Source organism: Chrysemys picta, chromosome 1 (genome assembly GCF_011386835.1).
Source record: "Chrysemys picta bellii isolate R12L10 chromosome 1, ASM1138683v2, whole genome shotgun sequence".
NCBI lineage: Eukaryota > Metazoa > Chordata > Testudines > Emydidae > Chrysemys > Chrysemys picta.
The window spans coordinates 234,737,715-234,761,117 of NC_088791.1; the positions used below are offsets into that span (position 1 = coordinate 234,737,715).

At 42.3% G+C, this 23,403-nt stretch overlaps 2 protein-coding genes across 4 annotated transcripts in view; one reads left to right on the top strand and one right to left on the bottom strand.

Moving 5' to 3' along the window:
- The window catches only part of GABRA5 (gamma-aminobutyric acid type A receptor subunit alpha5), an 81,628-nt gene that overhangs the window by 33,122 nt on the left and 25,103 nt on the right, over positions 1–23,403 (bottom strand). For all 3 annotated transcript variants that reach the window (XM_042840836.2, XM_005283302.5, XM_005283301.5), the window contains exon 6: positions 13,770–13,852. In XM_042840836.2, coding sequence (XP_042696770.1) covers positions 13,770–13,852 — 83 coding nt within the window. The remainder of the gene's footprint in view (positions 1–13,769; positions 13,853–23,403) is intronic.
- GABRB3 (gamma-aminobutyric acid type A receptor subunit beta3) overlaps positions 1–23,403 on the top strand; it is a 259,983-nt gene that overhangs the window by 17,559 nt on the left and 219,021 nt on the right. The gene's annotated exons all lie outside the window — the stretch shown is intronic.

A 23,403-nucleotide genomic window follows, 5' to 3' on the forward strand; every position in this document is an offset into this window, starting at 1 on the left:
CCACCTACTCTCTGCCTCTCTTGCAGTACTGAGTCCAGGGGGGAGTAATTAGACAGTAGTCCCTTTCTAGCATAGGGGCTGCTCTGCTGTCTGGCCCTTGTGGAACCATGCAAGGGATGGGGGCTCCTACTCCCCACCCTCAGCTCCCCACATATAATGGCTAACCTGAGTCTCGGTCATGGTCTTGATCTGTAGTGAAACCCACACCATCAGGAACAATGTGCTAAGAAAAACAAGTGGCATACTGAGCCATATTGTTGAGTTGTGTATTGCAGGATCTATTTGATCAAACTACAGTTAAAGGGAAAAATAAAATGGGGAAAAAGAAACTTCTTGCTAGCCAATAACATTATTCTCTGGTCCAGGGAATATCACTCCCTCCTGTATGAAGGGAAAGCCTTGCAGTTTTTTCAGAAGCAGCCATGTAGGAGTGAGTTGTCATCAGGACACAAGATGATATGGATCAATATCATGGCCCCTGGAAGTCTTTCTTGGACTACGTGAAGTCTGAGCATCTCTGCTGCGCCTCCAGGAAATGCAGCACAGAAGGTGCAACCCAGGGAAGAGGTGCAAAGGTGGCTTTAAGCCACCCTTGTGCTCTTCTGATTCTGTGCCCTCCAAGGGCTGCTGCTGGACTGCTGCACATAATCTCGTTACCACTCAGTGCTAACCTGACATGGTTCCTCCTGAGCCTCTGCCAACTCTTCCAGCAGGGGGCAGCACAGTGTCTCTTATGGCTGCCCAACATAATGCCTATGCTGGGGGAATTCTGCCCCAGGGAATTGCAGGGCATTCATGGCTCCTGTATGTCACTACAGTGGTGTATAAGGGGAGAATCCCTCCCAAAGCCTTCAAACATGCTGATGCTGTGTAATGTGTGCTACCCTGAGCAGCGACATCTTAACACCTTCCTCCCTTCACCTCTTCTTTTCTGTGTCTCCTCTTTTTTACTCACTGCAGTTAGTATTTATAGTATAACTTTTTTATTTTTGGATGTAGTGTTGCCTGATTTGATGTGGAATGAATTTGAGAATTGATTTTACACCATGTTTGATGGTGACCATTTTTTCAATTGTCTCTCATGTGGAAGGGACCAGAATCTATTACTTCAGCTTCTGTGGTTCTGCTATACCTGTAATGTTAATGTCAATATAAGTGTTTTGGGTAAAAAGACTGGACAGTAGGGCTATTTTGAGATGGCATTTTAAAAATGTAAAATATCTTGGGAGTTCCCAGGTAGATTATTATCTTTGAAGGCAAGATGCACAGTAATTTCAGTGAGCTGCTGACTCAAAGGTGCTGTGAGTGTTTAGTCAAGCTGTGAATTTGGAAATCACTGTATTGGGCTGCTATGTTAACTGCATTGTTAGTGCTAGCTGAGTACAGTATGTACATGCAGAAAATGTCAGGTTTCATTTATTTTCTATAAAATAGGTAAAAATCTTCTAAAATACAAATGCCGGGCACTTATTTCTTCAGGGCCTGATTCTGCTGCCTTTATTCACAGTGAATAATATCTTACTTTAGGAGTAGTCTTATTGATTTCAATAGATCTACTCATGTCGTAAGTTATCACTGAAAGTCAGCAAGGCTGGCAGAATCTGGCTCTAAGTGAGTATTAATAAGTTCTTAGGAAATTGCCGCAAATATGAAGTTTATCCTGGTTGTGTGGGGTTCTTCTGCCAACAGGTTGTTGTTCAGCCACATATAAAGCAATAGGGTGAGATCCTGACACCATTGCTCTGCTTTGCCACATCTACCACTCGGAGACCCACAGGCTAGAACACTGGTTTATAAACATAGACTCTCAGGGTTGGAAGGGACCTCAGGAGGTCATCTAGTCCAACCCCCTGCTCAAAGCATGATCAATCCCCAGACAGATTTTTACCCCAGTTCCTGAAATGGCCCCCTCAAGGGTTGAACTCACAACACTGGATTCAGGAGGCCAATGCTCAAACCACTGAGCTATCCCTCCATTATTCTGCTTCAGTGGCCTGGCTGTTTTCCAATCGTGATTCAGTATATGGCAACATCTTGGCACATCCTGCATGATGTGATCATATGTAACAGCATCATGCCTTAGTGATAACGACTCCACATTTGGGAAGATTCTCACAGTTAAGCTAAAGCATAGAACAAGCAGAGTTTCAAGGTTAAAGCATGGGAGTGGGAGTCAGGAGATCTGACCTGTTTTCCTAGTTCTACCACTCATTGACCTTGCACAAGTCACTCAGGCCTTACTGTGCAGCAATGTCCACTAGTTTGGGTTGCCTCCCTTTTTTGGGTTGCCTCCCTTTTTTGGGTGCTAGTTGGTGTTTCAAGTTAGGCTTCAGAAGAAGTATAGCCTGGGAGGCAAGAGATCTGGTTTCTAATCCTGTCTCTGCTACTAACATGCCGTGTGACCTTATGGAAGCTTCTGTGCCTCCATTTTCCTCTCCCACCCACTGTCTGTATAGACCATAAAATTACTGGAGCAGGGACGGTCTCAAGTTTTTGGACATAAGTGTGTAGACCAATCTCGGTTGGGCCCTGTAAACTGATTGGAGTTACTCAGGGAAATTGTGAGCCTTGTCTGAAATGGGAGGGTTGCTAAGGATACAATCTCATTCCCTCTCCCCTTCCTCACTCTCTGCTCTCTCCTGTTTCACTGAGACTCTTTTCCACCATTCCTTTCATAAAAACATAAAGGAACTGTTTCGCTAAAGGGATACAACAGCTTTCCATTGCTAAGGCCACCTGTTCATATTTTGCCTGGGTCAGCAATGATAAAAAGCTATTTCTATGTTGATGCATATGTGAAATAAGTTGGTGGCTCCAGTTCAGTTTCTTATCAGAAAAACTGAAATTTCATATGGCACTGGTCATAGAAACTAAACTAATGTCCCACCAATGGAAGCAAGTCCCTTCAGGTTATAGATATATTGGCTTTGAGATACTAAACTGCTAGTGCCTATGATTGATCTTTTCTGTGGACCAACAGACCACTGTTTTTCTGTCAGGCATAAATTGCTGCGGCTCCACTGGAGTCACATCATACATTTGGGGTGTGGGTGGATGTGGGTCAAAATGTTATGATACATTTCATCTTGTACACTTAAGAACTTTGTAACTTCCTTGGGTGGCTCAGTGTTTTAATGCAGTGTGATACTGTAGAGGGGATTGGAAATTGGGGTTCAGCTTGGACCCTTGTTAACAGAGAAAAGGAGCAATGTAGAGACAGCATACTCAACCCTTTGTGATGGTCCCCTCCTGTTGGCTTATGAGCAGTGCTGACAAGGAGACATTCTCAGTGATCTCTAGCTGGTAGAATGGGTTGAACGTATGAGGAACCTTTAAGTGAACCTGATTTGGGGACTGGCAGAGAGAGGATTAACACCATATTCAAAAGGCCTTCATGTGTTCAATCCATTCTTCCTGACCAACGGGGGGGAGGTGGGAAGGAAGCACCTTCCAATAGCCAAAGGATTACATGCCCAAAATACAGGGTGCAGGTTTCTTAAAAAAAAAAACAAAAAAAAAAAACAATCCCTGAATACAAAAGGGCAGTTGTATAGGAGTTAAAGCAAACTAGGTATCTGGGGATTTAGGTGGAGAATTCCCATGCTAACAAGAGGAAGAGGTGCTGTGACGGAGATACTGGTTGGGGAGCTGAGAACAGGATCTGTTCCCAGTCCTGCTTCAGACCTTCCCATGTGAACTTGGACAAATCACTTTATTATTACTGTGTTCCAGTAACATCTAGAGGTCTTAATTAAGACTGGGATCCTGTGGTAACAGTTGTGATACAAACACTTAAAAAACCCACAATCCTGATTCAGCAGAGATTACAATCTCTCTTTGCCTCTGTTCCCCATCTGCACAATGGAGAGAATACTCCCCTACTTCACGGGGGGAGGAAAAGGAAGGGGGAGATTAAATGTAATTACTGTTTGTGAGATGTATAGATATTATGGTGATGAGGGCCTTACAATAAATAAAGCAAGGATTGGAAAGTAATGACGTAATATTGCCAATGGATAAAACAATGATCTCTGGCCTTTAGCTCTAATCTAGCGTTCAGCTTTGGGCAGCTGTGAATGTGCAGTAACTTTCCCCCCGCATGCTGTAAATGGGAGGTGCTGTGAGTAGTAGGCAGAGCTAGTTGAGAGCCAGAACTGCCTTGGGTACTAGGGATAAAACTATTTAGGCACAAAAGTTTGCACCACATCTGAAGCCAATTTGTGTTAATTTTGCATCAGTCAGTTAAACCTCCAAGGTTCTGTCTCTCTCAGACCTGACTGCCCTGACCTCTCACATGTGGAAAATTGAGAGAGGTTTCAAAGGAAGTCTCCACCCAACCCTTCTCAAACCAATCCCCGATTTCACCTTTGTTCCCTTTGCCTTAAAAAATGTTTTCCAACTCTTTTTTTTTTTAACTTGTTCTTCATGACAAGCCTCATAGACACTGTCAAGGCTCCTTCCCCACTCTGAACTTTAGGGTACAGATGTGGGGGCCTGCATGAAAACTTCTAAGCTTAACTACCAGCTTAGATCTGGTCCGCTGCCACCACTCCCAATGTGCTAATTCCCTTCCCTGGGTAGCCTTGAGAGACTCTTCACCAATTCCCTGGTGAATACAGATCCAAACACCTTGGATCTTAAAACAAGGAGAAATTAACCATCCCCCCTTCTTTCTCCCACCAACTCCTGGTGGATCAAGATCCAACCCCCTTGGATCTAAAAACAAGGAAAAATCAATCAGGTTCTTAAAAAGAAGGCTTTTAATTAAAGAAAAAGGTAAGAATCATCTCGGTAAAATCAGGATGGAAAATAACTTTACAGGGTAATCAAACTTAAAGAGCCCAGAGGAACCCCCTCTAGCCTCAGGTTCAAAGTTACAGCAAACAGAGGTAAACACCCTAGTAAAAGGTACATTTACAAGTTGAGAAAACAAAGATAAAGCTAACACACCTTGCCTGGCTGTACTTACAAGTTTGAAATATGAGAGACCTGTTCAGAAAGATTTGGAGAGCCTGAATTGATGTCTGGTCCCTCTCAGTCCCAAGAGCGAACAACCCCACAAACCAAAGAGCACAAACAAAAGCCTTCTCCCCACCAAGATTTGAAAGTATCTTGTCCCCTTATTGGTCCTTTGGGTCAGGTGTCAGCCAGGCTACCTGAGCTTCTTAACCCTTTACAGGGAAAAGGATTTTGGTGTCTCTGGCCAGGAGGGATTATAGTATGGTACACAGGAGGGCTGTTACCCTTCCCTTTATAGTTATGACAGACACAGTTCATGTCCCAGTAAAGAGACTGCTTACTAAGCAGACAGTTTGGGGCTTGCAACCTTTATAAACTTGTTTGTAACAGCGTGTTCTTTGCAGCTCTTTCAAAAGATGCCGACTGTGTCCCTGGAAGGCACTTTTTAAAATAACCATCAAAACATTTTCATTATATGTGATCTTACCTGTTTGGTGGCTGCCTTAGCTACTGATGGTGCACCAGATGCCCAGCTAGTCTACTTCAGTTGAGTTATACCAATTTATAATGGCTGACCTAGAGTTTGCCCCAAACATGTCTGTAACCTGGAATTACTTATGATTATGAGCTGCACATATAAGTTTAAATTTTAAGTGATGGAAAAGAGTGCCATTCAGGGCTCATGTGGTACACAGCCTGTGCTAGCAATAGTTTCATCTGAGCTCCCTCTCTCCCCCTCCTTATCTCAGCTATAAATCTAGCTGAAGTAAATTTATTGGCTTCCAAAAAAAATCTAAAGTTATGAATTGGCTGAACTAATAAACATGCAATCTCTTATTAAAAAGAACCACTCTTCTGAGGAGTGGAGGGTAGCAAATGTGCTTATTTATAAATGACTCTAGGCATAGACACTGGAGCACCTAAGGAAAAAAATGGTGGGTGCTGAGCACCCACTGGTAGCCCCCCTATCAGTGCCTCCCCCTCTTCCCAGCGGCTCCCACCTGCCGGCGGCCCCAGCGATCAGTGTCTCCCCCTCCTTCCCAGCACCTCCAACCCACCATGGATCAGCTGTGGGGGAGAGAGGAGGAGTGAGGGTGGGGCACACTCGGGGGAGGGAGGGACAGGGTGGGAAGAGGCGGGGCCTGGGCAGAGCAGGGGTGGGAAGAGGTGGGGCCTGGGCAGAGCAGGGGCAGCAAGAGACAGGGTGGAGGTGGGGCCTTGAGGGAAGGGGTGGAGTGGGGGTGAGGCCTGCAACAGAGCCAGGGGAAGCACCCCCTGCTACATTAAAAAGTCAGAGCCTATGACTCTAGGTGTGATCCAGGGAATAATAGACTAATAAGCAACTGAATCTGGCAAACTGGTTGCAAACATAATTAGAAACAGAACAACAAAACACCTGGAAGATTGTGAGCTGATAGGATCAGATCAGCAGTTTCTTCAAAGAAAAATTGTTTAATTGAATCTCTTAGGATTCTCTGAACATGTAAATAAAATAGTGGATAAAAGAGAACTGGCTGGCATAATTAATTTAGGCTTCCAAAGGGCCTTTAACAAGTACCTGCACAAAAGGCTACTGAAGAAGGTAAGTGGTCATATGATGAGAGGCAAAATATTGTCATGGATCAAATATTGACTAGGAGACAGGAAGCAAAGAGTAGGATTAAATGGTCAGTTTTCATCAAGGTTTTGTACTAGGACCCGTGTTTTTGAATGAGCTAGAAAGTGAGGTGAGTGGTGAGGAAGCAAAACTTGCAGAAGACACAGTTATTTAATCACCAGAATACAACTGCAGCATCCTTCAGCACAAGAGTCCAAACAAGTGAAAAACTCAGATTTTGACAGCCCAAAAATCTAAAAAAATAAAAAGAAAGTAAAAAGTCCAGGCCCACGGAAACATTGTTTTGATAACTTTGAAACTGTTTCCATTATCTTTTTTAATTTTTACTATAAATAGCTTAAATTTCTAAGCAAAACTGTTCAGAACTTGAAAACTAGATTTTTTTTGTTGTTGTTTAGAAAATGTCAAAATGTAACATTTTTGGCAACTTCAAAACTTTTATCAATTTTGATAGGTAGTGTCAGTTTTAATACTTTTTTTTCTTGCAAAAAGCTCTGGTTTCAGCTAATCTGCATTTTTTCCATCAAAAAATTCCAGACTAACTCTATTAACATTCCTTCCCTAAAAAAAAAAAAGACTGATTACTGTGACAATGAAATTGATAGTATATTACCTAGATCATTAAATACTGAGGGAAGAGGCCTCCTTCGCAAAGCTTTTTCAGTGCCTTTGCAAATGGCAGTCAGCAATACTTGTCCTTTAGCAGTGTAATGGGCATCATATTACAAAAAGAAATCCTGGCCTTCGTAGAAATGATCTAGGGTTTGCTTTTCTGCACCTCAATAAAGTGCACAATGCCAGATTGAAAGCATCGTAGAGACTTAAAAAAAAAAAAAAGGTACTAGCTTGTTGTTGAATAGAATGCCTGATATTTATAACAGTCCAAGAAGTAAACAAGTCAATGCCATACCTTCTAAGTTACATAACTCATGCAGATGAACCGCACTGTCAAGGAGAGACCGCAAGAGATGCCTAGAAATCCTTGGAATAGGACTTTAGAATATGATGGGTAGTCAGAGAGCCTAGGAGCATGGAACTGAGAACAGAATCAAGAGTATTAGAGATACTTCACCCCTCTGCAATAAATCCTGGGCAGGCACCGATAAATTAAAAGACTTAGGAAAAAGTAAAAGGATATAGCCCCCTTCTGCACGAGCATCCCTACAATGAGCCCATCAGCTGCACCTCTGTGGCCAATGAATACCCAGTAGTGATAGAATCTTGACTCTTTAGTTCCCAAAGCACAAACCATGAGCTAAAAGAGAATCTTCATTAAGTGTTACTAATATTAGAATTGTTCTGAGGGCAAGTGGCTAGATTCACACCATTAGCCATTCCATTATACAACAGCAGGCAAAAGTTCAAGTTGCCTGGTGTAGGTTGGTGGGGGAAGTTAATTGGTATGGGTCTGCAAATGCCTGCAAAACTATGGAGATAGTACAAACAGAAAACTGGTTTAACCAGATAATAACACAACATTAAATAGACTCCTATCACTCCATAATGCAGAATTTCATACTGTCAAAGCACTGGCAAACATTTACTCACAAACATTAACTACTTCATCTTCAGGGCAATCCTGACCAAAATTAAAAGGATATAATTAACACCATGATTAAAATGAGATTGTAGGAGTGAAATCAGTTGTCTGGGCAGGGGGTCCTGTGGTCTGTGGATTAGACATCTGTCTGTCTGACCAAAGCAGTGGGTTTTAATCTGCACTCTGACATTCATTTGCTGTGTGACCTTGAGAAAAGTCAATTAACTTCTCTCTGCCTCAGCTATTTACCTGTCTCCATATGGGTGTTGGGAGCCCTAACTGAACTCTTCTTGCAAAGTACTATCAAGGCCAGTCAGTGAACAAGGTCAAATACAGCTTCCAGCTTTGAGGCCTTGCTTGATTTACCTACATTTAATTTTTTTTGTTTTTAACTCAGGCCTGTGAAACTTCAGTGTGAATCAGTTTTGCTTTGGCAAATTTAGGGCGTGAGGGGTCAGTACCAGGCCTATAATGGAAGGCGTACTTTGAACTCGCCCATGGAAGAAATTAGCTCTTTACCATAATATAACAGTTTTAATAGAAGAGTGCACAGCTAGTATCAAATTCCTTGCTAGTATCAACTGGTGTGGTTCCACTGACTTAAATGGAGCTGAGTCTCTTTACACCAGCCCAGGACTTGGCCTCTAGAGTCTGCATTCCCAGGTTTATCCTCAATCTCCTTTTTTTTTTTTTTTTTTTTAAATGAGATTGCTGCCATGTGGTTCATAAACACCCTTACTTTGAATATGGAGATGTGGCGCAAGGAGGCTAGGAGTATTCACATACTAAAGGGTATTACTTGAACTCTGGTATTTTTGACTCTCTTGCAGGGCTTAAGCACTGTGAGGCTGAGCATTGCAGCGCCCAATTTAAAAGTACCTAGAAAATCACAGGAACAATGCTCCGGTTCACACAGACTGAGTTCAGCACCTTGACTCCCTGCACAATGAATGGGGATATATAGGTACCTTAGAAGGTGCTCCACCCAAGCCAGCATGCTAGGTGGATAGCCAACTAAGCAAGCAATGAGAGAGGCCAATGAAATGGGGAATATGCTAAGCCCTGCCCCTCTCACAGAGAGAGGCACATTCCTGAAGCTTGGAGTTAGGTGGCTATCTCCGCATGCCATTTGCAAACTAGGGGAAGATAGGGGTTCCATGGTCTAAGTTGGGGTGGGGGGGGTCTGAAATAAAACCTGGGGGGAAGAGGAGCAGTACCTGCTTTATAACCTGGTGGAGCCGGTACTTGCTCAAGATGTGGGAGACCCTTGGTTCAAATCCCTTCTCTGCCTGAGAGGGGAACAAGGATCAGCTCCCTCCTAGGTGAGTACCCTAACCACTAGGCTATAGAATCATTCTAACTCTTTCACTGGTCCAAATAATTAAAGTGAAACAACTTCAGTATTAAATATAAAGTGGGGGCAGTGGGAGTGACTCTGCAGCCCACTGGTTAGGGCCGGCACCAGGGTTTTGGCCACTCCAAGCAGCCCAAAAAAAAAAAAAAAGCCACGATTGCGATCTGCGGCGGCAATTTGGCGGGAGGTCCTTCATTCTGAGCGGGAGTGAGGGACCGTCCGCCGAATAGCTGGACCTGCCGCCCCTCTCTGGAGTGGCCGCCCCAAGCATCTGCTTGCCAGGCTGGTGCCTGGAGCCGGCCCTGGTTAGGGCACTCATCTGAGAGGCAGCTGATCCCTGTTGAAATCCCTTCTCCCCCTCAGGCAGATGGGGAATTGAAGGGGGGGGTTCTCATAGCCCAGGTGAGTGCTCTAACCACTGGGCTAAAGGTTGCAAGGAGGGTCTCCTTCCCAGGCCATTTTGTGTGAACTCACCTGAGGAGCTTGGTCCAGTAGCCAGACTGAGAATGCCTACCGGGTCAGGCCCCCCAAGTGAGATAGGCGGATGAAAGTTTATCTTTCCTGGTTTCAATTGTGCTGGGGCTTAGGCAGCAAATCATAGGTATCTGAGCGCCTATGGTGAGGCTGCAGCATACATGCCCACAAGCAAAAACTTGGGTGCGGAGTTAGTTTAGGTGCCTACCGGGTGTGGTAGCAGCTGAGCAGAAATTTTGTGGGTTGCAGATGTGCCTAAAAATGGGACTTATCCAGGAAGGTATAGGTTCCCAACACTTGTGGTGCTTATTATGTAACATTATACACCTTTTCCCTCATACTCTATAGCCATCCCTTACTTTGAATTACTCCTGCAAAATATCTTGTTGCTACAGAGTGAACTTCCATCTACTTAGGGTACTTATATAACCCCATAACTGTTGCCTCTTTGAACCTAACAATCCATAGTTGTCCTCACAACACACCTCTCAGGTAGGAAAGTACATTCATACCTGTTCTGCAGATGTGGACTCAGGCACAGAAAGGCTAAGTGACTTGCCCATGGTCCCACGGGAAGTCTGTAGCAGAACAGGGACTCGACCCCAGGTGATAGACTAACTACTGCACTATCCTTTCTCTTTAACTTCTGATCCTAGGGTCTTGTAGAATCTAACTTTAGCCATCTGACTTAGGTAAACAAATCCTGCATCTTGTCAGGGGGTTAGACTACATGAACCTTTTAGTCCCTTCTAACCCTATGATTGTATCATGCTGTGATTCAAACCTAACTATAAATCAACCACATGAAAAATAAAACAACAAGGTTTCTCTTTGTCAGGAACAGAGGGTTTTTTAATATTGAAGGAAATGTCCTGCCACATTTCACACTTTTCCTTGCAGAATTTCGGCAGTGCAATGTACATACATGCAACCAGAAAAGCAATAACCTCCTGCTCACCCTGATTACCTATGGATTGCTTCTCAGAATTGACTCTCCTGCTCACCTGTCCACGTGATCACTCTTTCATTTTGCTTTCCTGCTACTTTGTCTGCCCTCTGACTAGTAAGCATTCTTTCTTTCCCCAGCTCCTCAACCTACTCTGTTGTTCAGGTGTTTAAAGTTTACTTCTATTATATTACAAGCTCTTCTTCTCCTGGCCATTTAAAAATGTCTTTAGGGAAAAGATGAAGAGGAAAGCAGACCGGGTGTATATTGCTTATAGCAGGCTCAGCAAGAAATCCTTGTGGACCCTGTGGAAGTGTAAAGCAGTCTTGAAGAGGATAACTTAATACAAACCTGTCTTATTATCGCTGGTAACAATATTTTGTTTCTTGAAAACACAACTAGACTAACCCAGTCAAGCCTGATCTGTTGGCTGCCCCTTCTCCAAGCACTTGCATATTAAATCACAATACAGCTCTCACAAGCGCCTAGGTGGTGTTTCGTCTACAATAAAGACATTCAGAATGCTAAAAGACTTCCCATAACTTGCCCCTATATATCTAGGAATTACAGGTATGTTCAAACAGTGAGCTGTGTCACACACCAAACGGTTCAATGCCTAGACACAGTGGGACATGTTGAAGATGACTTGCAGAGGACAAATTAAATGTGTCAAGTGGTAAGAGTTAGAGTGGCCTTTGTCACAAAAGTAATAAATAATGCCACCTTTTATTTTTCTTTGTAAGCTTAAAATTATTTATTTGCCAAAAGCCCTCGCCCCCCACCACCCCCTGCACTTCTTGGCACATCAGACATATAACTTTACATTTAGATAAGTGCAACCTCCAAGTGCATTTTTTAAAACTTATTTCTAAATGTTTTGTGGGCTTTACTCAAACCAGTGGCATAACTTTTTGTCCTGCCTTCTTATGGGTTTATTTACATTTTTGAACCTCTGTCAGGGTGGGGGAGAGGGGAAAGAGGGGAAGTAAACTGAACCATATTGGACCTGCTTTGGCAAAGCACTTAAGCACTGCACTTGCTTATCTTTAAGTATATGCTTAAATGCTTTGCTGAATTGGAGCCTCTGCTAAACTAAATACTTGTTACAGTATAAAGGTACTTCTTACACTCTGCAGCATGCACATAGGGATTCTTTACTGTAAATTCAGTAAGGCCCTTAAATCTACCCAATGGCATACTTCTACATTATGAACTAATAGCTAACCAGGTTTCACTTTAAAAGCCATAGCTGTCACTATATCAAAGAACATTAGCAAACATCTGAAACCCTTAATGGGAGAGGAAGAATGGTCCAGTGGTTAGGGTACTAGTTTAAGAGTTGAGAAATGTAGGTTCAATTCCCTGCTTTATCACAAATTTCCTTGGTTATCTTGGGTAAGTCACTTTGACATTCTATGCCTCAGTTCCCCATCTGTACAATGGGGATAGTAGCACTTCCCTACCTCACAGGGGCATTATGAGGATAAATACATGAAAGATTGTGGGGTGTTTAGATACCATGATGTTGGGAATAACTTAGAGGGTGGAATTCTTTCCAAATTTGTATTGCAGCATGTAATTAGCTTCTCTCACACAAATCCTATTTTCATGTGAATGCACATATCACATTTTATGAGTTTGGAGTGAAATCGATAGTCTGCTCTTAAACCTTTAAGTTAGGATCTTGTAATGCAAGTGAGTGACAGGACTTCAAATTATATTGTCATAGGTTAACATCATTGCACTCAACTGATGCACTTGAACCTATAGTGACCCTGTAAGAAACATTTGGGTCTACACAGATGAAACTGAGTCTTTTTTGCACTTCAAGGGAAGGGAAATCAAGTGACTAAGTTTGGTAATCATTACTGTATATAGTATTTTTTACTTGTTATCACATGATCACAAGAAGACAATGCATAACCAATATTAAACAAGCACACATACAGCAGATAAAAGCAAAGATTAATCTTGGTAGGATTAGAGAATTTACATTGATATAATGTTTAGAAAAAAAGATATGGGGGGGAGTGATATGGGGGGAGGGAGTTAACTTGTTCCAGAGACTCGATAAAAACCCTGACTGGTAACTTCAAAAGCCTTGGGAGACTTTTGTTGCACCTGGAATCTGCGTTTCGATTACTGAAATAAAAAATGTCTACTCTAGTAGCCTAGTCTGTACTTTAATTAAGAGCTTTGTATTTAAATATAGCCATACAATCCCCTAAGGTTATTTTTAAAGTAAGCTGCTGGCAGGACAGCATTATGGTAGATTACAGATTCAGGGTATCAAGAAAAATCAGCACTTCAACATGCAATTTAGAGGATAATGTGTGTGTCTGTAGATACAAACAGTAGTGTGCGTGTATGTATAATGTTTATATGTGTATGTACGCAGGTTCATGTAATAAAATATAGGACTAGATTTATCAAAGACAAGATGGGCAGATTTTCCTGTTTTGCTAACCTCTAGATATCTGTACTGTATATTTGTAGTCAATAGAAAATGACCAAATAGTACATATGTAAACCCTGTAAGAGCACAGTTGACACTGAAAGTTCCACTTTTCCATACATGTAAAAACCACAATTATTAAAAAAGTGATTTGGTTGCATCTAGTACTGAATAGACATTGTTAAAATACCCCCACTACCTGTCATCCTTGTGACACACAGGTTGCCAAGAGGGATACATGATCTGGAAAGTAGCAGTGCTACACATAGTTTGCCATCTATTGGAGATTAAGAGCTCGGGGGGAAGATTGAGTGGGATCAGATTAACCATATCTAGTGAAAGATGCACACAAACTGTACTGGCTGAAAATGACAAGCCAAATCAAAACTATATTCAATATTCTTAATTGTGACAGGAACTTACAGCTTCCAAATTTTAGCGGGCAAGCATGTGCATCCATGGGGAAGTCTTCGAGCTGCATGGGGCATTCAGCAGAAATGGTCAATCTGTGAGAAGAAAAAAGAAACAAAATCTTCATTTTACTCAGCACTATGGAGGCCCTTCACTATGGTATCTGAGTGCTTACATAAACATACTTTACATGGGGACTTCTGTGAAATCAGAGCAATTCTCTGGTTACATGGGATGTGATATACAATATGGATAAGTGCTTGTGACATGGGCTTGATCTTTTAACTTTTATTCAGATGAGCAGTCTTTATCTATGTAAGTAATCCCAATGAAATCACTGGTACTATTTGCATGTGAGAGAACTAGTATGTTGTAGCCCATGCCCTTGGTCTGTTTGTGTCTTTAAATTGCAGCTAAATGACAATTCCCAGGAGGCACTGCAGCAGCATAGCCAAATCAAAATATCTGGGGTTTTGGATGTTTGGTTTCTGAGGAAAATTTCAATTTTTCACCAAGTTAAAGCAAAAACCTAGATTTCCACTGAAAACCAGTTTTGATATTAAATTTATAGCCAACCCTTTAGAAGCTACCAGAATAGAAGTATTTAAAAATATGGGTAAGAAAAGCAGGATTCAGCTCTCTGCTTCATATTAGGAATGTCCACATGCTCTCCTACGTTGGAATAAAACTCAAGACTGTTATGCAGACATTCCATTTTCAGATTCTGTAGGTCAGAGGCACAATGTTTTTATCTCTGTACCATGCTGAAGCCTGTGGAGCACAGCTCTGGTAGCTCAGTGAGAAACCTCTTTCCTTAGATCAAATCTGTGGCTGAGCAAATAGCTCCTTGAAATACAAAAGTACACTTTCCTGTCATGAGAACATGTTCATGCAGCCACACTGCCTGACTATGCACTAAATGCTTCGTATCACCATGCTGAAGTGCCTATTCTGGATACATAGCCTTCTCTCCACAGGGAGAATAAAGTACTGCAGTGATAAGAATGCCCATACTGGGTCAGACCAATGGTCCATCTTGCCCCATATCCTGTCTTCTGACAGTGGCGGGTGCCAGATGCTTCAGAGAGAATGAACAGAAAGGGGATCATCAAGTGATCCATCCCGTGTCATCCAGCCCAGCTTCTGGCAAACAGAGGCTAGCAACACTCAGAGCATCTGGTTGTATCTGTGATCACCTTGGATAATAGCCATTGATGGGCCTATCCTTCATGAATTTATCTAGTTCTTTTTTTAACCGTTATAGTTTTAGCCTTCACAAAGTCATACGCATGGCCTTTTGTTCAGCCAGCCCCCTTCAATACAATACGCTAGTGCATTACCAGAGTGGTCCATATATCTGACTAGTTTTTGGGGAAATAATCACACTACCAGCCTATGTACCACTGCCTGAAGGTTCTAGAGCTGTAGTTTCTGCAACAGCTTTTTGGAGGTGGAGAGGTCAAGGGGATTAGGATAAAAGAAGATTAACACTCTCTGACCCATCCATTGCGTTGGTACTGTGAGAGGACTGAGACAGTGTAGGATGAGGAGAATGGTAATGTGGGGGAGAAGAGGAACAGGTGTGCAAGGGGAAGAAAAGACAGAAAACAGTGGGGACACATAATTAGGGCCCTACCAAATTCATGGCCATGAAAAACATGTCACAGACCATGAACTCTGGTCTCCCCCCGTGAAATCTGGTCTTTTGTGTGCTTTTACCCTATATTATACAGATTTCACGGGGGAGACCAGCGTTTCTCAAACTGGGGGTCCGGACCCAAATGGAAGTTGCAGGGGCTCACAAGGTCATTTTATGGGGGTTGTGGTATTGTTACTCTTACTGCAGTGCTGCCTTCAGATCTGGGCAGCTGGAGAGCACCAGCTGTTAGCAGGGCACCCAGCTCTGATGGCAGTGCCACACCATGCCACCCTCTGTGCTGTTACCTGCAGAGCTGGGTGGCCAAAGAGTGGTGGCTGCTGACTGAGGGCCCAGCTCTGCAGGCAGCAGCACAGAAGTAAGGGTGACAATACCATACCATGCCATCCTTACTTCTGTGCTGCTGCTGGCAGCGGCTCTGCCTTCAGAGCTGGGTTTTCTGCCAGCAGCCACCATTCCCCAGATACTCTGAAGGCAGCGCCGCCACCAGAATCACCACAGAAGTAAGGGTAGCAGTACCACAACTCCACCTACAATGACCTTGCGACTCCATCACAACTCCTTTTTGGCTCAGGACACCTACAATTACAACACTGTGAAATTTCAAATGTAAATAGCAGAAATCATGACATTTATGATTTTTAAAATCCTATGACCATGAAATTGACCAAAATGGACCATAAATTTGGTAGGGCCCTATACATAATAGAGATGGAAAGGTAACAACAGCAGTAAAGTGAGAGAGAAAATCCAGCTTGATAGAAATGATACACCATTTCCCAATCACAGACAGGAAATGCTGCTTCTAAGATGAAGGAAGAGCAATAGGTGAGGTTCGAGTCACCTGCCCTGAGGCAAGGAAGTTAAAAAAAACCCTCAAAACCCAGAAAATAAAATAGAGGGGACGGTAACATGGTTTTGAGGGTACGGCTACTTTCAACAGCTATCAACCCATCCAGCAAAATGTTTAAGCACATTTTGAACATTAAGCATGGATGTACTTTGTGGGAGTGGGGCCTGTATAAGAAGGACCCCAGCTTTCCCATACTCACAAGTTTTGGACTCAAACCTCCAACAAATTGACTTTCTTCTCTTGGTAACTCTCCTTCCTCTTTCTCTTGCATCTCTTCACAGTTAGAATCCAGATAGCTTCTATGCAAGACTCCAGAAGCAATATAGCCTCTGCAGGCTCTGGGTCAAGCTAGATGTTGTACTGAGTGAGTTTCAACAAAAGCATTTTTTCCCCACCTGTTCTGCAATTGTAATTCTATAACCATCACACATAGAACCATTATTATCTCCAAAGAGAATCATGCACCCACAGCAACAGAACATACCACATCTCCATAGGCAATAAAATGTGTTCTCCTGATAAGTGGTCAGGCCCATATATTCACTCTGTTTCTAATAAACCTCTCTATCTGGGTCTGTAATTGTAACTGTAATATCTACAGCAAGTGAGCTGTAGTCAGTCCTGTGTTTTGGCAAATTCCATACATTTAACCCAAACCTGTTGGGTCCCAGTGACCTAAAGTCTACAGGGTGGGAGGAGCAGTAGTGGGAAAGTTGCCTGCCACATTCCCAACTTACAAGGGACCCAGAGCTCTCTGGCACAGTCCAGACTTGCTGACTCACCTAACCTTTGTCTTGCCTCACCTTCCACGCAGCCTAGAACTAGATCTCTTCTTAGCCCAGTGGCTACCTCAGAGAAGGAGAGAGATGCAAACACTGCCAGCCTTTCTGCAAGGGCAAATCCCACTTGGTTACAACTTCAATCTGCTGCACCAGCAGGAGTGGATCTAGCTGAATAGTCATTCAAGAGAAGCAATTAATGTATGCAGAGGTTGGCTGCTAGGACATCAGTCTTGGCAGTAGCTGTACCCAGGCTCCAGTCCAGTACTTCTCTCTCTCTTCCTTTTAAAAAGTAATTCAAAATAACATGCCACAGGGATGGATAACAATAAAAGTGGCCTCCCTTCCACATGTTTTGTTCTCTATGTCAAGCAAGTACTTCCACACATGAAATTTCTTTGATGTGTTCATAGGACAGCACCTTACCCCAAATGTTGTAATATACCCGATCGACTTATTTCAGTTCCCATCTGTCTTTATATTTAGAATACTTTTAATCTATAGAGTTCAAAGGATGGTAGGTATCATTATTTCCATTTTAGAGCTAGGTAGGCTTGTCAGGATTAGATTTTTATCAGTAGAAGTTGATTTCACGGTACACACACAAACTGACAAATATTTCCATTGAAATTTCCAGATAGTAAGAAAAATGTTGCTTGAGAACTTATTAGAGGTTGATTTAAGGATATTTATGTTGACAATTTGTGTTTTTAACAGTTATCAAACTTCAACTTTTTGAATCGCAACATCTACGGTCATTAATTATTTTCTTCCCTCCACCCACCCACACATGTTTTGTGACACCCCACCATAATTTCCCACAACTGTGAAATTTTAAATCAATTAAAATTGGAAAATAAATGCTTCAAAATAAACTGATCTTTGTCAGACTTATTTAAAAAAAATCAAATTCTGCCATGTCTACAGATAGGGAAACTGAGGCACAGGGTGCCAAGGACTCATCCATTATAAAACAGAGATCAGGGGCAGAGCTGGGAATAGACCTCAGCTCCCTGCACTTCAAGCACAATGCTGTATCCAGTAGCACATGCTACCTCTCCTCTAAAATAACATTTACATTAAATAAAAAAGAGACGACATGACCCCTACATATCTATATTTTTAAGGAAAGACACATTGGACTCTGATCCATGTATGGTATTAGAACTTGGGCACCACTTAGTGAAACTGCAAGAGAATTTCATATTAGAAACTGACTTCTTGTGCTGGCCTTAAAATAACTACTTGAGGCCTGGATCCTGTAAGGTGCTGAGCACGCTCTCCCTGAACCCGCAAACCACTATTAGGGCCAGAGCACTCAGCAGCTTGCAGGGTAGAGCCCTGAATGCCCAGTGCACAGAACTTCTCCAGTTCCTCCTACTAACGGTTTCTGCGTCAAATCAGTGCTGCTGGATGTGTACTTTCCTTCAGTTTCAGAGGAAAATACCAGCCACTCAATGAAGTTGATTGGAATTAAAATCCTCCAAATCTCTTTAAATTAAAAGGTGACATTTATATGTAATTTAATTTCAAAGGGTTTGATTGTGCCTTTAGGGCACAGCCTTACATTGGGGCTATGTGGAGCTGTACAGCCCCAGGGCCAGGCATAATCCCTCACCAAGCTTCCTTATCCGAGCAGGCAGTACGCAAACTGCTCTGTCTTTTAGGGTGGTGCATGGTGCAATCTGCTATCCCTAATGTTTGAGTGGTGGAAGGCACCATTACGGCCATAGTCTCATCTCCTCCCTTGGGGGCTATGTGGACCTCTAAGGGTTCAAGGAAGGAAGAAGTCCCTGTACCCAGGGACTGTAACCATTCCTGACCCTCACATGCAGTGTGAGGTGCTATGCACCTTCTATGTATTTGTACAAAAGTTCTGTGCCAGACTGTCCCTAAACAATACACGGAAATATCCCAATAATTTATTCTCAGATGTGTTATTCATAACATTGCATAGCTAGTACATTTTAAATTTTAAAATGCTTAATGGATGATGTCATAAACAACCTGTTACAAAATCATTATCCTTTACTGGGTACTTTATACCATTCATTACAACATATTATTGGTGCATAATAGGGCTGGGCAATATGGATGAGCAATGGCTTTGAAATATCATGCATTTTCACCATATTGTTTTGCATTGTCCTGGTGCCCTCAAATATTAGCTCTTCACTAAAATATGAGGGTCCAAAAAAGATTGGCTCACAAAATGCACTTGTAACTCAAAACAATTTATTTCTACAGAAAGCAGCATGGCAGCCATCGCTGTCAATTCTGTAGAGAAGTTGGTGGGGATACACCCACACTTGCTTCTGGAAACGCATTGCAAGTAGGGCAGGGACAGAAGATGACAGGAATGTGCAGAATGCACCGATGTTCCATACCCAGAAGTGGCAGACAAATTTATACTTGGTCTTCACCTTCAAACATCACCTGGAAAGAAGCAGGACACATCTGAAGTCCTGTCTCCTTCCAGACACACACCTTCAACGAACAAATATTCCACTCAGCTTACATATGCATGCATGCACAGTGCTAGTAGAACACTGGTTGGTCATTATTAAAGAACTTTTGAATATCCTTTCACACACACCAATTTTACACAGTTCACTACAATGGAGTTACTCCTGGTTTACAATTGTGTAAGGGAGAGGAAAAATAGGCCTTTTGTGTGCATGAATGGAACAGGGTTTTGTTAAACCTTTAGAATACAGTCCATTCAAATTAGATTTTAATAGGTCCAACAAAACACATGTCTGACCTAGGGACTGTCCCCAACTAAAACTTCTCCCTGGTTGTGCTGAGGCACAGGAATTATTAAAAATAAAGTTCTAAAAAATATTACGAGAGCAAGCGTGTGGCTTGGGGGGGGGGGGTTGTTTTGTTTTACTGCCTTTGTACTCAAAAGCCCACTGAATTATTTTTACTCAAATTTTTGATAAATAAAAATAACTGTTGGGCCTTGACCAGACATGGAACATTTCTGTCCAAAAAGTGAAAGTTTGACAAAGTTGTAAGCAACTGAAAAAAACCCCAAACCCTTTAGAATGGAAGGATGCCTTCAATGGAGCAAAGATTTCACCCAGTGTGTGTAAGAAACTTCAGCAATAGCTGCTGTTGTGTTACCACCTAATCCTTAGTAGTTTTATGGTGTTTTACTTGTTCAAAGTGCTGCACAAATGTTAAGCAACTAAAGAGAGGCTGTAACCCATCTTACAGAAGGTTTCTAGGGGGTTAAATTCCAGCAAAACATATTCTACAACTAACACAAATACATACATGGTGATTCAAACTGCAAGATTTCACAAAGTCAGGAAAAGTCATGAGAGAAAAATTCACCTTTTGAGCATTGAGAATTAAACATTAATCCTTTGCTAAAATTCAGCAGATACTTTTGTGTAGCTGAACAGTTTTCACTGTACTGGGAATGAACTATTTTCAAGTCACAGATGCAGTGAGCAATTAAGGGCAGATCTTTGGGACCATATAGATCCACATCCTACATTCAGAGTGGGCTCCAGAAGGTGCTTGGGACCCAGGAGTTCAGGAAGTCCTGAGAGAGCCATCACTGCCATAGGGAGCAGTCAGGCTACAAGAGATTCCCAACTTCCTATCTCTGGTTGACTGAGAAGGGAGAGGAGGAGCCACAGAGTATGCTAGAGAGGAAAGAAGACAACCAGAAGTTGAGGAAAGCTATCAAATAGATACCCTCTCTGCAGGGAGCTAATGCTGCTGCTAAAGAGTGAGAAAAGCAATTGAAGGTTCCTTGGAAAGTATGTGCCTGCTGCCTTGCCCTTTCAAAAACACCTTCTAGAATGGCACCTGCAGCTGCCAGCCATGAGAGATGCAAGTATGGGAAGGCAGCCACCTGCACCAAGGCGGTGCAGATGGTGGCAGGAACCTCTTATACCGGCCAGCAGCCTCCAAACTGGAAAGTAGCAGGCACAGGGTTTCAAAACTGCCTCCCCACTCTTTAAGGCCAGTTGCCATTCTTTGTTAAACTAGGCTGGCAGTGTTTGCTTGAAACACATCTCACCCCCATTTTTGCAGCTATTGATCCTGCTTGGAAAGGGTCAAGTGGACTTTGCTGGCTCACTCATTACACCACATAGGGAAAAAAGCCATGGGTGTGGTTCTCCAAGGGGACAGATTTTAGGTATTGGTAGAGCAGTCTGTGAAAGGAACTTTAGGAGGAAAATCAGGGAACAGGTTTGAGCTAAACTTTTAAAATTAACCTTAGAACTGATTTCTTCATCTCCCCCCAACCAGTGAAGCCAAACCCTAGGAAAGTGGTGAGTTTGGACTCTGTAGAGTATGGACTGGTGTTCGTTTTATTTTTAAGGGACAGCTGGGAAAATTGTCTCCTCAGAACCACAGGGAGGGGGAAAATCCCTCCAGGGAATACTAAAGATTAGAGATGTAATAAAGAAAACAGAATAACACTGTTTCATTATATTCATGACAGATACCTGATTCTGTTACTGCTCTTCTTTCACAAAGTAAGTACAATGATCCATATGATTTAGTAATCTGCAATATGCTCTCATTAGATGCTTTTGTGGATAAACATGATAACGAAAGCCATTTTGTGGTATGTATAAATTGCTACATTCACTGCAGTACCCACTTAACCTTGATCTAAAAAGATATCTGATGAATAAGGTGAGTATCTGTTATGTCTTGGGAAACTTTTATAACAAATGATGAAGAAACAAAGTTTCTTTCTGAGTCATAGTCAAGATGGAAGGGCATATCGAGTGGGGTTCTGCAGGGATCAGTTCTGGGTTCAGTTCTGTTCAATATCTTCATCAATCATTTAGATAATGACATAGAGAGTACACATATAAAGTTTGTGGATGATACCAAGCTGGGAGGGGTTGCAAGTGCTTTAGAGGATAGGATTAAAATTGGAAATGATCTGGACAAACTGGAGAAATGGTCTGAAGTAAATAGGATGAAATTCAATAAGGAGAAATGCAAAGTACTCCACTTAGGAAGAAATAATCAATTGCACACATACAAAATGGGAAATAACTGCCTAGGCAGGAGTACTGTGGAAAGGGCTCAGTGGGTGATAGTGGATCACAAGCTAAATATGAGTCAACAATGTATCAATTGCAAAAAAAGCAAACCATTCTGGGATGTATTAGCACCGTGGTTCTCAAACTTTTGTACTGGCGACCCCTTTTCACACAGCTAGCCTCTGAGTGCGACTCCCCCTTATAAATTAAAAACACTTTTTTTATATTTAGCACTATTATAAATGCTGGAGGTGAAACAGGGTCTGGGATGGGGGCTGACAGCTTGCGACCCCTCTCCCCATGTAATAACCTCACGGCCCCCTGAAGGGTTTGAGAACACCTGTGGGAGTGTTGTAAGCAAGACATGAGAAGTAATTCTTCTGCTCTACTCTGTGCTGATTAGGCCTCAAGTGGAATATTGTGTCCAGTTCTCGGCACCACATTTCAGGAAAGATGTGGACAAATTGGAGAAAGTCCAAGAAGAGCAACAAAAATGATTAAGGGTCTAGAAAACATGACCTATGAGAAACAATGGAAAAGACTGGGTTTGTTTAGTCTCGAGAAGAGAAAACTGATGTGGGACATGATAACAGTTTTCAGGTAAATAAAAGGTTGTTACAAGGAGGAGGGAGGTAAATTGTTCTCTTTAACCTCTGAGGATAGGACAAGAAGCAATGGGCTTAAATTGCAGCAAGGGTGATTTAGGTTTGACATTAGGAAAAACCTCCTAACTGTCAGGGTGGTTAAGCATTGGAATAAATAGCCTAGGGAGGTTGTGGAATCTCTGTCATTGGGGATTTTTAGGAATAGGTTAGACAAACACCTGTCAGGGATGGTCTAGATAATACTTAGTCCTGCCTTGAGTGCAGGGGACTTGACTAGAAGACCTCTTGAGGTCCCTTCCATCCTACAATTCTATGATTTGATGGATGAGAGCTAACTGATAGACACTGAATCCAGATAAGACTTACAGAATGGGGGAAACAACCAGATGGAATTATAGATTATATCAACCACCCTTCATGAAGGCGTATGCTTGCTATGTTCTACATGACTGGCAACCTGAGGCTATTGTTGGCTCTCCTGAATGTCCAGGAAATGCTTTTTTTATCACTTTCTTCAACCAGAAGGTTGTTGTGAAAGACCCTTTATTTATGAGGCAGATCTCCACACAGTCTTCCATGCTTTTATTATCTACAGAATAGATTGTACTCTATTTTAAGATACATCTAAAAACCACTTGGAAATTGCAGCTAGTACAGAATGCAATTGCCTGTTTATTAGGTGATATGTCTTGTAGTAAAAACTTTATATACCACACTTCGCTCTGATT